Source organism: Chiloscyllium plagiosum, chromosome 14 (assembly GCF_004010195.1).
Source record: "Chiloscyllium plagiosum isolate BGI_BamShark_2017 chromosome 14, ASM401019v2, whole genome shotgun sequence".
In the NCBI taxonomy this organism is placed as follows: Eukaryota; Metazoa; Chordata; class Chondrichthyes; order Orectolobiformes; family Hemiscylliidae; genus Chiloscyllium; species Chiloscyllium plagiosum.
The window spans coordinates 12,333,666-12,348,612 of record NC_057723.1 but is presented as its reverse complement, the minus strand read 5'-3'; the positions used below and the strand labels follow the sequence as shown (position 1 = coordinate 12,348,612).

At 40.0% G+C, this 14,947-nt stretch overlaps 1 protein-coding gene across 1 annotated transcript in view; it reads right to left on the bottom strand.

Moving 5' to 3' along the window:
* Positions 1-2,521: 2,521 nt before the first annotated feature.
* Positions 2,522-14,947, bottom strand: part of LOC122556490 — a 41,240-nt gene continuing 28,814 nt past the window's right edge. The window contains exons 8-11 of the mRNA XM_043703180.1: positions 11,629-11,979; positions 11,171-11,440; positions 8,804-8,898; positions 2,522-4,308 (exon numbers count right to left, since the gene is read on the bottom strand). Of these exons, the coding sequence (XP_043559115.1) occupies positions 4,225-4,308; positions 8,804-8,898; positions 11,171-11,440; positions 11,629-11,979 (800 nt within the window). The 3' untranslated portion in view covers positions 2,522-4,224. The remainder of the gene's footprint in view (positions 4,309-8,803; positions 8,899-11,170; positions 11,441-11,628; positions 11,980-14,947) is intronic.

The following is a 14,947-nucleotide window of genomic DNA, read 5'->3' as shown; positions in this document are numbered from 1 at the left end:
AGGTTTGTCCTCCTCTCCCTGTAAACTGGTTGAATGTTAGGGTTTAGGGCCTAGCTTTGCTGCTCCTCTCCCTTGTAAAATTGCTGTTGTATACAGCTGTAAATGTTTACTGTTTTTGTAAACTGTTTTGTAATTTGTTTAATAAAATATTATAAACAGGAGATTGTTCTCAGTTTAGGGGACTGACTCTGTACTGGCTGGTATTACAATCAGTGTTACTGTTGGTTTCTGTTTTTTGGGAGGGAGAAACCTGATTCCTGAACTGGCTGAACTATTTAGCCAATTTGTTAACTGGCATTCCTTTTAGTGAGGACTGTGCATCAAGAGTTTAATGTGTTTCAGGTGTAACTCAGTTCTCATTAGGGGATTGTTGTTTCACTGGCTGGTTATAGCCTGTTATTCTTTTTTTCTGTCCTTTTCTCAAATGTAAAAAAAAAGTTAATTTTGTGGTAGGGCTTAGCCCTTGGACTCTAGTTTCCTTTTTTTTTGTGTGTCTTCACTCTTTTGGTGTTTGGACTGACCCCTTGTGGAAGACAGACATTTCCCCAGAGAGCCCTGGGACTGGGCCTCTGAAGATTGAACACCTGTGTGTGCTGGGAGGTGAACACTTGCTGTATCCTGGAGTTTGGGAGAAGACCTTTCCTTCGAGAGTGGCCCAAACCCCTGAGTTAACTGCACCTGTACAATGTACTATATTTGAAGACTCTATACCAGAAAAGGCTCTGTTTTTTGATGATTAACTCTATCATGTTTGTGTCTATCACTTGCACTGTCTTGTGTATCCCTGGGTCTGACAGGCTTTATTGTGAGCTGGAGAGTTCATGGGTTGTCCTGAGAGCTGGAAGATGGGTAGGCTGTTCTGAGTGCTGTCGTCCCATGAAGGGGTGATCGGGACTGGCTGCCCTAGACGTATCGAAAGGTCAGAGCAGCCAAGAGCCAGAAGGTACTTAGGGGCAGGCTGAGATCCGGAAGGCTTGTGGGCTACCCTGCATGCTGTCCCCCAGGGAAGGGGACGGGCTGTCCTAGAGGTGGCTAGATGGTGCATCAGGGTGGGTGAGAGCCCAATGGTATGTTGGGGCAGACAGCCAGAAGATGGGTAGCTGTCCTCAGCACTGTCACCCTGGGTGGGTACTAGGGCAGGCTGTCCTAGAGGTGGACAAAAGGTGCTGAGGGTGGGTAGGCCATCCTGACTGCTGTCACCCCAGGCCAGTACCACGGCAGCCTGTCCTAGAAGTGGTCAAAAGCTGTCAGTGTGGACAGAGAACCGGAAGGTGCGTAGGGGTGGGCTGCCTTAGTGGCCAGAAGGTGGGAGGGATGGGGCTTGCTGGGTCTGTATTGTCAGCACTCTTCTATGTTAAAGGATTATTTATGTATAAATGTCATTGTTGATGTCTTTCATATTTGAAACTGGGATTTGTGGTTTGTCCTTATTTCCCTATAAACTGGTTGAACAGTAGGGATTGGGGCCTAGCTTTGCTACTCCTCTCCCTTGTAAAATTGCTGTTGTATACAGCTGTAAATGTTTACAGAAAACTAAAAAATTACAAAGTTAAATTAAATAAAAAATATAATCAGGAGATCCAAATCTCCTCTGTAGAAAGAAATACATAAGGAGATTAGAATCTCCTCAGTTGAGTGCTATCTGCCCATACCCAGTGCTCTAGTAAATAAAGGGTGACTTGGTAACTTTCATAGAGTGACTCTATTCTGTTCAATCTCTATTTGTAACTGAATATCTCCAGCCCTAGTACCGTCCTAGGAAGTCTCCAGTGGACCCACCTCGCTCTTAAGCTCTGCACCTTGGCCAATAAAGGAAGGAATGCCATATGCCTTTTGTAATAACTTGAGAAACCGTTTTACAAGCATACCAAATTCCATCTAATGGTTGGTCCGTCTGTCTGGCCGGCCATCCATCCATCATGTTTGTCCTCACCTTTCCTTTACCATCTTCCACTACAAACCATATTGGAAATTAGATTAGATTCCCTACAGTGTGGATGTCTGAAGAGTAACCTAGAGCTGAAAATGTGTTGCTGGAAAAGCACAGCAGGTCAGGCAGCATCCAGGGAACAGGAGAATCGACGTTTCGGGCATAAGCCCTTCTTCAGGAAGTCCAAGGGCTTATGCCCGAAACGTCGATTCTCCTGTTCCCTGGATGCTGCCTGACCTGCTGCGCTTTTCCAGCAACACATTTTCAGCTCTGATCTCCAGCACCTAGAGCCCTCACTTTCTCCTTGAAGAGTAACCTACCCAGACCCATTCTCCTCTGCCTAATGTATCTAACATTATGGGCAATTCACCTAAACTGCATATCTTTGGACTGTGGGAAGAAAGGGGAGCACCTAGCGGAAGCCCACACAGACACCAGGGGAATGTGCAAACTCCACAGTCGCCCAAGACTGGAATCGAATCTGGGTTGCTGGTGCTGTGAGGCAGCAGTGCTAACCACTGAGTCACTGATGGGACACTGTGAAATTCCATAGGATTAACTGTGGATAAGTGAGCAGAATAGGATGCAGATTGGCTTACTCCTGCACCTATTGTCTATTGGTGTGATCTAACCCCAAGTGATATATTGGACAGGCAGTTCAAAGGGAGAGCAAGATATCAATGATTGCGAAGGTTTTGCAGCTGTTTATAAAAATATCCTATCAGTTCAACTTTAATTTGCAAAATTACTTTCCAATCTTTCCAGCATAGAGATATTTTTGTAATGATATTTTGTTACTTAACACTCTTGGGGATATGGGAAACTGTCTCTATGTTGTTCTGTGAGAAACTATGTTGTATTGAGATTCCACTATCACGTTGTGTCAACAGCTTTCGAACATGCACAGGAGACATGGTGTCTTCATTGAAGTTGAATACTAGGCATTGAAATTCTGTTTAAAATTCTCAAAGTAGATCTTAAAACAGATCAGTTCCATTCAACTCAGCCACAGAGACAGTCCAGCTGACATCATTCACAGTTATCAATCCATATTGCAACCTTTCCAATTTTACACATAGCTGACTAACTGGCTCACCATGTCACGATTCCTAATGTTATTACTGGACAAGACAGTTTCCAGCTTGGAATCTGGCTTGTTAGATTATACCAAAAGGGAAAATGCTGTAAAATCTCAGCAGGTCTGGCAGCATCTGTAAGGAGAGAAAAGAGCTGACGTTTCGAGATCATACTTTGTTTCTTCTTGGTTTTAAGAAGGTTAGAACACAAACACACAATCTTGCAAATTTGTGTTTAACCAAAGAATGAATGAAACAAAATGACGACAAGATAGAATAAACCTATCAACTTACTTACAATACAAATGTAAAGATTTTAAAACTGACAGATAATCTATTTTTAATCAAACTGAATCATCTTCTCGTTTTCTCAGGAGAAACTGCTTTACACATCCATCTTAATCCAAGACTACAGCAGAACATCCCAAAACTGAAAGTAAAATGTCTCTCACTAGACCATGGATGTTTCCCCTGAGGATTAACAAAAAGAAAATGTGGAGCCTGGATCTGAAACCTGTTTACTTTGTTTCATTATAAAATGGTCCTGGTATAACTAAAAACCCATTAGCTCTTGGAAGCATTCTCCCCCTGATACAGTGATATAACACAAATCACCATCGTTACAGAAATATCTACAAGTTAATCATTCGACCACTTGATGCACATATGACTCATTCAAAATTCAGTTACAAACTCAGAAATCAGTTATACTAAAACCAATATAAGTCAAATTCTACATCACAATGATCCGTTCTGAGAGGCATAAAGCTGAGAAAAGAGTGGAGATCAATAATTCAGATCACCATCCACATCAACTATCATTCAATGCAATTTCATATAGTCACCTTGAAAGTTAGCATTTGGAAAGTAAAATCGGAGATACTGAGAATGGCACAATCGAGATGCTCACTTTACATAATAAATGAGTCCAGTTACATAAAAGTATCATTACAATATATCTGGAATAAAACTAACTTGGAAGATTTCAAAAACGGAGGAAGAGTCACCGGATCCGAAACGTTAACTCTGATTTCTCGTCACAGATGCTGTCAGACCTGCTGAGCTTTTCCAGAAACTACTATTTTTTTTTCTGATGTACAGCATCTGTAAATTCTTTAAGATGTTTTTGAAAGGTTTCAAGTTTGGATTATTTTGTTTCATAAGAGTGAAGGCCTCATTGGCCATAGGTACGTCTGTGTTCCATCATTCCTTCTATGATCACAAATCAGGGCCGGTGTTCAGAGTCTGTAATCCGAAAGCTTCTTTATTTCTTGTTGCCTTATCCAGATTTCTGCTTGATTTCTAAGAAGAGCCAAATAATTACTTTAAATTAATCCTTCAAGGGTAAACATTGGTCAGAAAGTGATGGGAAAAGAGAAGGTTTTACAGAATGTACCATTGAGCAGAATTTGACTCATATACACTACTCTTGCCAATGACATCATTTTGACATTTCAAGCTAGTTTGTCCTCTATGTGGGGAGATGGCTTTGCAATGAGTTGAGAGAAAATTTCCCTTTGGGTTGTCTTCCAAGTCAAGTTTTTAAATTTCAAGCTGTGTATCTTTTTTAAAAAAACAAGTCAGCAGGAAATTGAGAAACAAATTTGTCGAGAGATTTTAGTTACCTCTAAAAATAATAGGATGGTTATGATAGGGGATTTTATCTTTCCAAACATAGACTGGGACTGCCATATTGTTAAGGGTTCAGAAGGAGAGGAATTTCTTAAGTGCGTACAACAAAATTTTCTAATTCAGTATGTGGATGTACCTACTAGATAAGGTGCAAAACATGACCTAGTCTTGGGAAAGAAGGCAGGGCAAGTGACTGGGGTGTCAGTTGGAGAGCACTTTGGGACCAGCGACCATAATTCTATTAATTTTAAAATAGTGATGGAAAAGGATAGACAGGATCTAAAAGTTGAAGTTCCAAATTGGAGAAAGGCAAATTTTGAAAGTATTTAGCAAGAAATTTCAAAAGCTGAGTGGGGTTAGATGTTTGCAGGTAAAAGGGATGGCTGGAAAAGGGGAAGCCTTAAAAAATAATGAGGTAACAAGAGTCCAGAAACAGTTTTTTTCCTGTTCGGTGAAAGGAAAGGAAAGGCTGATAGGTGCAGGATGACTAGAGAAATTGAGGTTTTGGTTAAGAAAGAGAAGGAATCCTATATCAGATATAGACAGGAGAGATTGAGTGAATCCTCAGAAGATTTTAAAGGCAGTAAGAGTATACTTAAGAGGGAAATCAGGACAGCAAAGAGGGGACATAAGATAGCTTTGGCAAATTGGGTTAAGGAGAATCCAAGGGGATTTTATAAATACAGTAAGGACAAAAGGGAACTGGGGAGAGAATAGGGTCCGTTAAAGATCAGCAAGGCAGCCTATGTGTGGAAGTGCAGGAGATGGGGGAGATACTAAACAATTATTTTGCATCAGTGTTTACTGTGAAGGAGGACGTCGAAGGTATAGAATGTGGGAAAATAAATGATAACATCTTGAAACATGTCCATATTACAGAGGAGGTGCTGCTGGATGTCTTTAAAATGATAAAAATGGATAAATTCCCAGGACCTGATCAGTTGTACTCTAGAACTCTGTGGGAAGCTTGGGAAGTGATTGCTGGGCACTTTGCTTAGATATTTGTATCATCGATAGTCACAGATGAGGTGCCAGAAGAAAGGAGGTTGGCTAATGTGATATCACTATTTAAGAAAGCCGGTAAGGAAAAGCCAGGGAACTATAGACCGGTGACCCACATCAGTGGTGGGCAAGTTGTTGGAGGGAATCCAGGATTTATATGTATTTAGAAAGGCAAGAACTGAACAGGGAAAGTCAGCATGGATTTGTGCATGGGAAATCATGTCTCTCGCACTTGATTGAGTTTTTTGAAGAAGTAACAAAGAGGATTGATGAGGGCAGAGTGGTGGATGTGATCTATATGGACATCAATAAGGCTTTCAAGAAGGTTCCCCATGAGAGACTGGTTAGCAAGGTTAAATCTTGTAGAATATAGGGAGAACTAGTCATTTGAATAGAGATCTGGCTCAAAGGTAAAAGACAGAAGGTGATGATGGAGGGTTGTTTTTCAGACTGGAGGTCTGTGACCAGTGATATGCCACAAGGATTGGTTCGGAGTCTATTATTTTTCGTCTTTATCTAACGATTTGGATGTGAGCACATGAGGTAGAGTTAGTAAGTTTGCAGGTGACACCAAAATTGGAAGTTTAGTGAACAGCGAAGAAGTTTACCTCAGATTACAACAGGATCTTGACCAGATGGGCTAATGGGCTGAGGAGTGGCAGATAGAGTTTAATTCAGATAAATGCAAGGTGCTGCATTTAGGGAAAGCAAATCTTAGGAGGACTTATACATTTAATGGTAAGCTCCTAGGGAGTGTTGTTGAACAAAGAGACCTTGAAATGAAGGTTTATAGTTCCTTGGAAGTAGAGTCACAGGTAGATGGAATAGTGAAGCAAGTGTTTGGTATGCTTTCCTTTATTGGTCAGAGTATTGAGTTGGGAGGTCATGTTGCAGCTGTGTAGGACATTGGTTAGATCACTTTTGGAATGTTGCTTGGAATTCTAATATCATTCCTATTGGAAGAATGTTGTGGAACTTGAAAGGGTTCAGAAAAGATTTACAAAGATGTTGCCAGGGTTAGAGGATTTGAGCTATAGGGAGAGGCAGAACAGGCTGGGGCTGTTTTCCCTGTAGCATTGGAGGCTGTGGAATGAAGTTGCCCCTTAGGCCCCTTTTATATCTTTCCCCTCTCGCCCTAAACCTAATCCTTCTCATTCTGGACTCCCTCACCCCAGGAAAAAAGACTTTGTCTATTTATCCTATCTATTCCCCTCATAATTTTATAAACCTCTATAAGGTCACCCCTCAGCCTCCAACGCTCCAGGCAAAATAGCCCCAGCCTATTCCACTTCTCCTGACACCTGAAATCCTCCAATCCTGGCAACATCCTTGTAAATCTTTTCTGAACCCTTTCAAGTTTCACAACATCCGTCCAATAGGAAGGAGACCAGAACTGCAAACAAAAGTGGCCTAACCAATGTCCTGTACAGCCTCAACATGACCTCAAAACTACTATACTGGGAATTACAGTCCAGTCAGTCTTACATCTGTGGTAAACAAGGTACTGGAAATGATCCTGAGAGATAGGATTTATGATTATTTGAAAAAACACAGTTTGATTAAAGATAGTAAGCATGGCTTTGTGAGGGGCAGGTCATGCTTCACAAGCCTTATTAAGTTATTTGAGGACGTGACATGACACGTTGATGAAGGTCAAGCAGTTGATGTGGTGAACATGGATTTCAGTCAGGCATTTGATAAGGTTCCCTATGGAAGGCTCAATCAGAGAGTTAGGTGGTATGGGATACAGGGAAATTTAGCTGTCTGGATACAGAATTGGCTGGCCAAAGGAAGACAGCGAGTGGTAGTGGATGGAAAGTATTCTACTTTAAGTTCAGTGGCCAGTGATGTCCTGCAGGGATCGGTTTTTGGGCCTCTGCTGTTTGTAGTTTTTATAAATGACTTGCCTGAAGAAGTGGAACGGTGGGTTAGTAAGTTTACCAATGATACAAATGTCATTGATTTTGTAGATAGTGTCCGGGGCTGTTGCACGATACATCATGACATTGCAGAGCTGAGCTAACAAGTGGCAGATGGAGTTCAACCTTGGTAAATGTGATGTGATTGATATTGGAAGGTTGAATTTGAATGCTGAATACAGAGTTAAAGACAGGATTCTTGGCAATTTGCAGGAACAATGAGAACTTGGGTCCACAGATACAGATCCCTCAAATTTGCCACCCAAGTTGATGGGATTGTTAAGAAAACATGTGGTGTTTTGGCTGTCATTAACAGGGGATGGAGTTTAAGAGCTATAAGGTTTTGCTGCAGCTCTATAAAACTGTGGTTAGACCACACTTGAAACATTGTGTCCACTTCTGGTCAGCTCATTATAGGAAGGATATAGAAGCTTTAGGAAGGGTGCAGAGGAGATTTACACTTGAGAGAAGGAAGGTGGTAATATCTTCAAAGACATTAGGCACATTTAAGCAACTGCTGGACAAGCACATGACGGAAGTAAATTGAGGGGTTTGTAGGTTAATTTGATCTGAAAGATAAAAGGTCAGCACTACATCAGGGGCTGAAGGGCCTGTACTGTGCTGTACTGTCTTATGTTCTATGTTCTAAATAACTGAATACTAATTAAATATCAAAATTAGATTCTGTTAAAAAGGCAAAATGGGCAACTAAATGATGCTGAAAATCACAAAGTAATGGAAACACTCAGGAGGTAAATAAGCATCTGTAAAGAGAGAACAAAATCATTGACCAGTTCCAATGAGGAGTATACTTTGGCAGTCACCCCTTGAAATGTTAACTCATTTCCACTCTCTCACTAATGTGTTTTGCATTTCTGTGTGTTCCATTTTCATTTGGAATATTGCATTCCTGTTATGAGCCAAATATTAATTAAGAAACAGACCAACCATTAAAACAATTCCTTCAAACCCCCATCACTCTTTCAGGCCTGTGGAAACGGGTAACCGTATGTACTACAAACAAGTTTTTACAAGTAAGATTATTCAGAATTTGTAGCAACACTGTTTTTTTAAAAAACGTATCATTGATACTCTGATTTAAAACATTAAAATTCACTAAGTTTACCTGCCTGTCATGTTTCAGGTCAAACATTTTACAAATACATAAAGTCACCTTGACATCTGTGCACTGGTTACTGAGAAAAGCAACAAGAAAATATTCTTTAGATGTTTACTGTACTTACTCGTTTCAAAGAGGTAATTAGTCCAATGGCAATGATCAGTTTAACAAGCAAGTATCCTGAAAATGCCAAGATCCAAGTGTCCATGCTTGATTTTCCTATTAAAGATATTGTTGACATTATAAGTCCAACTGCTATCTCTAAGCATTTAAACATTCTTGTCCATCACTTAGAGGCTTGTGACTTCCCTTGTCAACAATGATTTGGAGATGCTGGTGTTGGACTGGGGTATACAAAGTTAAAAATCACACAACACCAGGTTATAGTCCAACAGGTTTAATTGGAAGCACTAGCTTTTGGAGCGACGCTCCTTCATCAGGTGGTTGTGCTTTACCCTTGTCAACAAGATAGCACCAACAAAATTGGTGTCAATTGGAATCAGTGGGAAAGCTCTCACTGGCTGGAGTTGTACCTAACAGAGAAAAAGATGGCTGCGGTTGAAAGTAAAGGCCTTGAAAGGCCTCTTAAGAAGCTTACATGGTTTCAGTAAGGAAACCTCTAATTCTTCTAAACTCCAATGAGTACCCAGTCACTCATAAGACAATCCTTCCATATAAGGGATCAATCTATCAAAACTGTTCTGGACTACCTCCAATGTCAGTATATCTTTCCTTACCTGAAAGGCTCTTTTGCTAATTCACTCTAGGGGTGTAGGCATCATTAGCATATTTCCAAGTCAGGATAATGAGTGGCTCTGAGGGGAACTTGTAGGTTGCCATGTATCTGGGTACCCTTGTCCTTCTATATGGAAGAGGTTGTGGCCTAAATTGTGGCCTAAAGTATTCAGAATATTCAAGATGTAACCTAACAGTTGCTTTGTGAAGTTTTGGCAAGACCTCCCTTTTTTATACTCCATTTTTCTTTGAAATAAAGGCCAACATTCAATTTGACTTTCAATGAACTTGGAAACCAGCTTTTTAAAATTCAGGCATGATGACCCTCAAACCGTTTTGTGCTATAGCTTTCCATAGTCTTTCTCCAAATAATACTCAGCTTCTCTAACCTTCCTACCAAAGTCTTTTCCATTTTACTACATTATATTCCATCTTCCAAGTTTTTTTTGTCAATTCAATAAACTTGTCTAAATCCTTCTGAGGATTCTAAATCTCCTCACCACTTGCTTCCCCACCTATTTTCATATTATCCATAAACTTAGCTACAGCACATTCACTTACCTCATCCAGGTCATTAAAATATATTATAATAATTGTGACTCCCCCCATTACTACAACTCCATCCTTTAATGACTAGCCAATCCTCTCTCTGTATTCATGTACCACCTTCAACACCATGGTTAGTAGTCGAACATCACAAAGTTTTTCGTCCATGAGAAAGGGCTGAAGCAAGATAAACAGCTCAGCAGTTTTGAAGAGTGGGCTATGTAGTGGCAGAAGTTCCATTGTTAAATAATTCAGCATCCACCCTCCCACCACTATCATTGCAGAACAGACAGATTTCATGTTGGTCAGTTTCTGTCTAACTTTTAGGGCAGAGGATTGGGCAATCTAACCCCACTGTGTCCATTTGAAATTAAAACATCATCAATCTACCATCACGGAGGAATTTCATCTTTCTCTGATCAGTTTTACTGAGAAATTCATGAACATATGTAAGAGTCTGTAATTCTATTCAGCATGTTTACATCCCAATGCTCAGGATTTCTGTTTGCCCAATGAAGAGGCATGCTCTCGTTCCCTCTCTTTCTTGTAGAGAACTGTTTCCACTTTGTACTATCAAAAGTCTTGGCATTAGCAGAAGTGTGTGGGCTACTATTTGCTTTTAATCTCATTGGTTCAACAGCAGCAATAACTTGCATTATATAGTGCTGCTAATATAGTGAAATACTTCTAACACACTTTGTTGAAATTGAGACCAGGTTAAGAAACCCAAAACTTAGCCAAAGCAATAACTTTAAAGGAGGAGAGGAAGCTAGAGATTTTGAATACTTTTGGAAGTTAATTCTAGTGATCAAGTTTGATGTGAAGAATAGCAATGCCACATGTTATTGGGCAAAAGAAACGTAGGATGCAAAAGAATCCAGAATTTTAGAAACAGAAAGTTTGGGGAGGTTTTAGGGCCAGTGAAGGTTACAAAGAGAGAAGCTTGAGGTCTTGGCAAAATTTGAACACAATGCCAATTTTAAATTGGAGAATAAAACTGTGCCCACTCAATTGCACGTGGTTTAATTATCTACAAAGGTAAACTCTTAATAAGGCAGTTCAAAGCATAGCCTTATATCACCTTGCAGTTGTTACACAGGACATCTGCAATAATACAGTATGAAGGAATACATTTTGGTCAATTCCATGATAATTATGCAAAATGTTATAACAGTGCCACTTGTTATAAGGTTGAACTATAAACACTTACTCGTGATTTCTAGATTATATGGGATTGAAACTCTGGGGTTGTTTTGATCAAACAAAACACACATCCAGTGCCATTTACATCTGTCAGCTTTCTGAATAATCAGACTCAGAGATTTCTCTTCCCCATTTTGTCCAGTCAATGTTTTCTCCAAAACAGATTTTCCGTCGCTATTGATCCAAGCAAGTCTGATTGCTTCAGTGACATTAGAGACAGAGCAGGTCAGGGTAACGGAGTCTCCCTCAGTCACTGCATCAGAGGGTTCCGCTGTGACTGTATAGACAAGAAAATAATTTAGATAGTTGTTAAATGACCTCTTCAGACGTGTCATTACACACCTCTGGGGCGAGAGAGACATTAAACCAGGTCTGCTAGCTTGCAGGCAAGGATACGAGCCCAAGAGAAAATCATTTTAGAATCGAAATGATCATTGAAAACAGCAACAAAATTCTGTCTCTTACCTTTAACTGTGATTAGTGTAATGGTCACATGGTTTACTGAATCAACAATGAATGCATAAACTCCTGCATCATCAAACAGCACGGGGGCAATCTGCACAGAAATGGAGTCATGCCTCCAAAAGTAGTGTTGAATCGTGATTCGGTTCCCAAAGTATGTCCTGTTTAAATTGGCATGGTGTGATGTATTAAAGGAAGCAATCTGTCTGTCTTGATTTGGATAATGATGTGACATCCAAACCCAGGCAAAATGATGGTATCTCCAAAAAATTATATCAGAAACCAGATGAAATTCACTGTAACTTGTACTTGATCGATAACGTGTGTCAATAATTGAAGCATGATAATACCTTCCTGTCATGGGAAAAGAAGATTTTGATTAGGAAGTAATTGTTACGGTGATTACAGTGAATTAAGAGTTCAGTTCGTAAAATGACTTAAATACAGTCATTAATTATTTAAGTGGGCCTCAGATGTAACCAACTTAAATAATTAATGCTTAGGATAAAGGTATGCATTCTTACATGATCTCAGTTAGAATATAGCAACTGTGCAAATGAAGTGTTCTTGACTCATGGTCTAAACTCATAAAAATGGGACAGCATTGAAACAGTGTTCAAGTGGAATCCCTATAGTGTGGAAGGTGATTCAGCCCAACAAATCTCCAAAGAGCATCCCACCCAGACTCAACCCATCTCTGTAACCCTGCATCCTCCCTGGCTTATCCACCTAACCTACAGATCCCTGGACACTATGGACAATTCAGCATGGCTGTGGGAGGAAACTAAAATACCAAGAGGAAACCCACACAGACACAGTGCAAACAGATAGTCATCTGAGGCTAGAATTGAACCAAGGTTGGTGGTACTTGGAGGTAGCAGTGCTAACCACTATGCCACCCCATCTATACTGTCAAGTCTACTCCAACCATCAATGTGTTCACAGCTGTTCCCTTATCTCAATGCTATATTCCTACTTTTTCCTCATAACTCTCATTGCCTTTAAAATCTCAAAATTTACTTATCTGTTTCTAAAATACATTCAGTGACTTGGCCTCCACAGTCTCAAAAGGTATTCCAAAGATTCACTACCCTTTGAACGAAGAAATGTTTCCTCATCTCAGTCCTAAATGGCCTACCACAGGCTGCTCAAGACTCCTGACAAGGGAAAAAAATTCTCCCTGCATGCAGTCTGTCCCGCCCTGTTGAAATTGTACACATTTTATCCTTCTAAACCCTCGTGAATATCGAACCAGTTGGAAGAATCTCTCCTTATCAGCCAGTGCTATTATCCCTGGAATCAGTCTAGTGAACCTAAATTGCATTCCCTCTATGGCAAGTACATCCTTTCTTTGATAAGGAAGCCAAAGCTGCACACAGTACTCCAGGTGTGGTCTCACCAAGGCCCAGTAAGACATGTTTATTTCTGAACTCAAATCCTTCCTAATTGCTTGCTGCACCAACATGTCTACTTTCATTGATTGGTGTACAAAGACACCCAATCCTTTTCTGTATACACATCTTCCCAATATATCATCATTTAAATAACACGTTACCTTTCTGTTTTGCTCACAAAAATGTATAAATTTTCATTTTGCTACATTGTATTGCATCTGCCTTGTTTCTGCCCACTCACCCAATTTGTCTTGCCTCCTTGCATTCTCATAATCCTTGTCCAGTTTTGTGTTGTCAACAATTTGGAAATAGTGCATTTGGTTCTCTTACCCAGGTCATTTATACATATCATGAATAGCTGGGGGCCAAGCTTTGATCTTGCAGTCGCCCACCAGTCACTATCTCCCACACAAAGAGAAAGCATATTTCCACTCCTTCTTTCCTGTCTCTTAACTACACCCTGGTTGAGCCATCTTTCCTTTTTATTGTGCTAGACTGGAACAAATAGTTTTTATAGTAGTGTACATATTTGTCAAATATTAATCATTGCCTATCCACCGCAACCCAATAAGGTGCTCCAATCCATCCATGCCAATTTGCACACAAAGCAACATAGTTCCTTTTATTTAGATTCAGGATCCTAGTTTTTTTTATTTGACAATGTCATCAAGTCAGCTTCATGAACCCAATGCTCTGACGGATTAGCGTTAGAATGTTCTGATGAAGAGTAACTGAACTCAAAATGTTAGCTCCACTTTCTCCAGACAGATCCGCTAAGTTTAGTCACCAAATTCTGATTAAATTTGCCATTTTAACCTTATAAATTCCCTTCACTATATTTTTGCACTGTTGCTCATTTGTTTTCCCCCCCTTTGTTTTCTGTCTTTCACTCCTACTCTTACTTCTTAGATTTATTTTTATTTATACCCTTGTTTCTATCTTCCCTTTCCGCTTAGGTTTTCAATTCTGTTCCATTCTTCTATAAACATCCCAAGTATTCCCCCCAGGCAGATGAAGATAACTCCCCTCTCTGCCATTAAGAATAAAGTGTGAATATGTTAAAATGGCAAAATCTTTTAGTAGGGGAGCTATTATCAGGTAAAACTTCAAGGGAGTGGCTTTCTGGGAAAGAAGGCATCAAGAAGTTAAGTTCTTAGATCTTTCTTGAGGTTTTCTTTTTGCCATAATGGTGTCAGTTTACATTCAAACCTGAGAAGAATATTGTGGGTCTTCTATCTTTGCTCTTCCCTAACCTCCAATTCCCAATCACAGACAAAATCTCCATTCTGACAGGGCATTGACCCCTCCATTCTTCCTTTGTGGAAATGTCAGCCTAAACTTCACTAATCAGGACAGATCACCCAGATTGTGTCAGATCACACTGTTCACAGACTGATCACTGTCACATCCATGTGTCAAAGCCCAAAGTACGACATACAGGAGAGGGAGAGAGAGAGAACCTGCAGTTACCACCTTTGCTGTTTGACTTCGTGTATCACTGGACATCAGAGTGCATCTGGGAAAATTAATAAACAGTGAAATTCACAACTAATCTTTGGGCGAAGTTAACAGCACAGAATCAGATAAGTTAATTGTTGTTTTAAGTCTGTCCAAGAGAAAGGCTGCAGTAGTGGGTACAATGGATTCTTTCTTGATTATATGTTTTTGGAGATAAATCTCTTGATTAAACTTAAAATATAAGCCACAGCTATTAATTTAACTGGGGCAGTGTTTGTAGAGGAATAAGACGGTGTAATTTTCTGGGTCTGTAGATTGTGAAGGAGCAAAAATGGCCTTTGCAGTGATATGTACTTCTTGTCAGATGTGGGAGTTTAAAGAGAGTTTAAGGGTTATTGCGGATTATATCTGCCATAAATTCTGTTGGATGCGAATCTTATCAGATCGAGTGGATTGGTTGGAGAGACAGA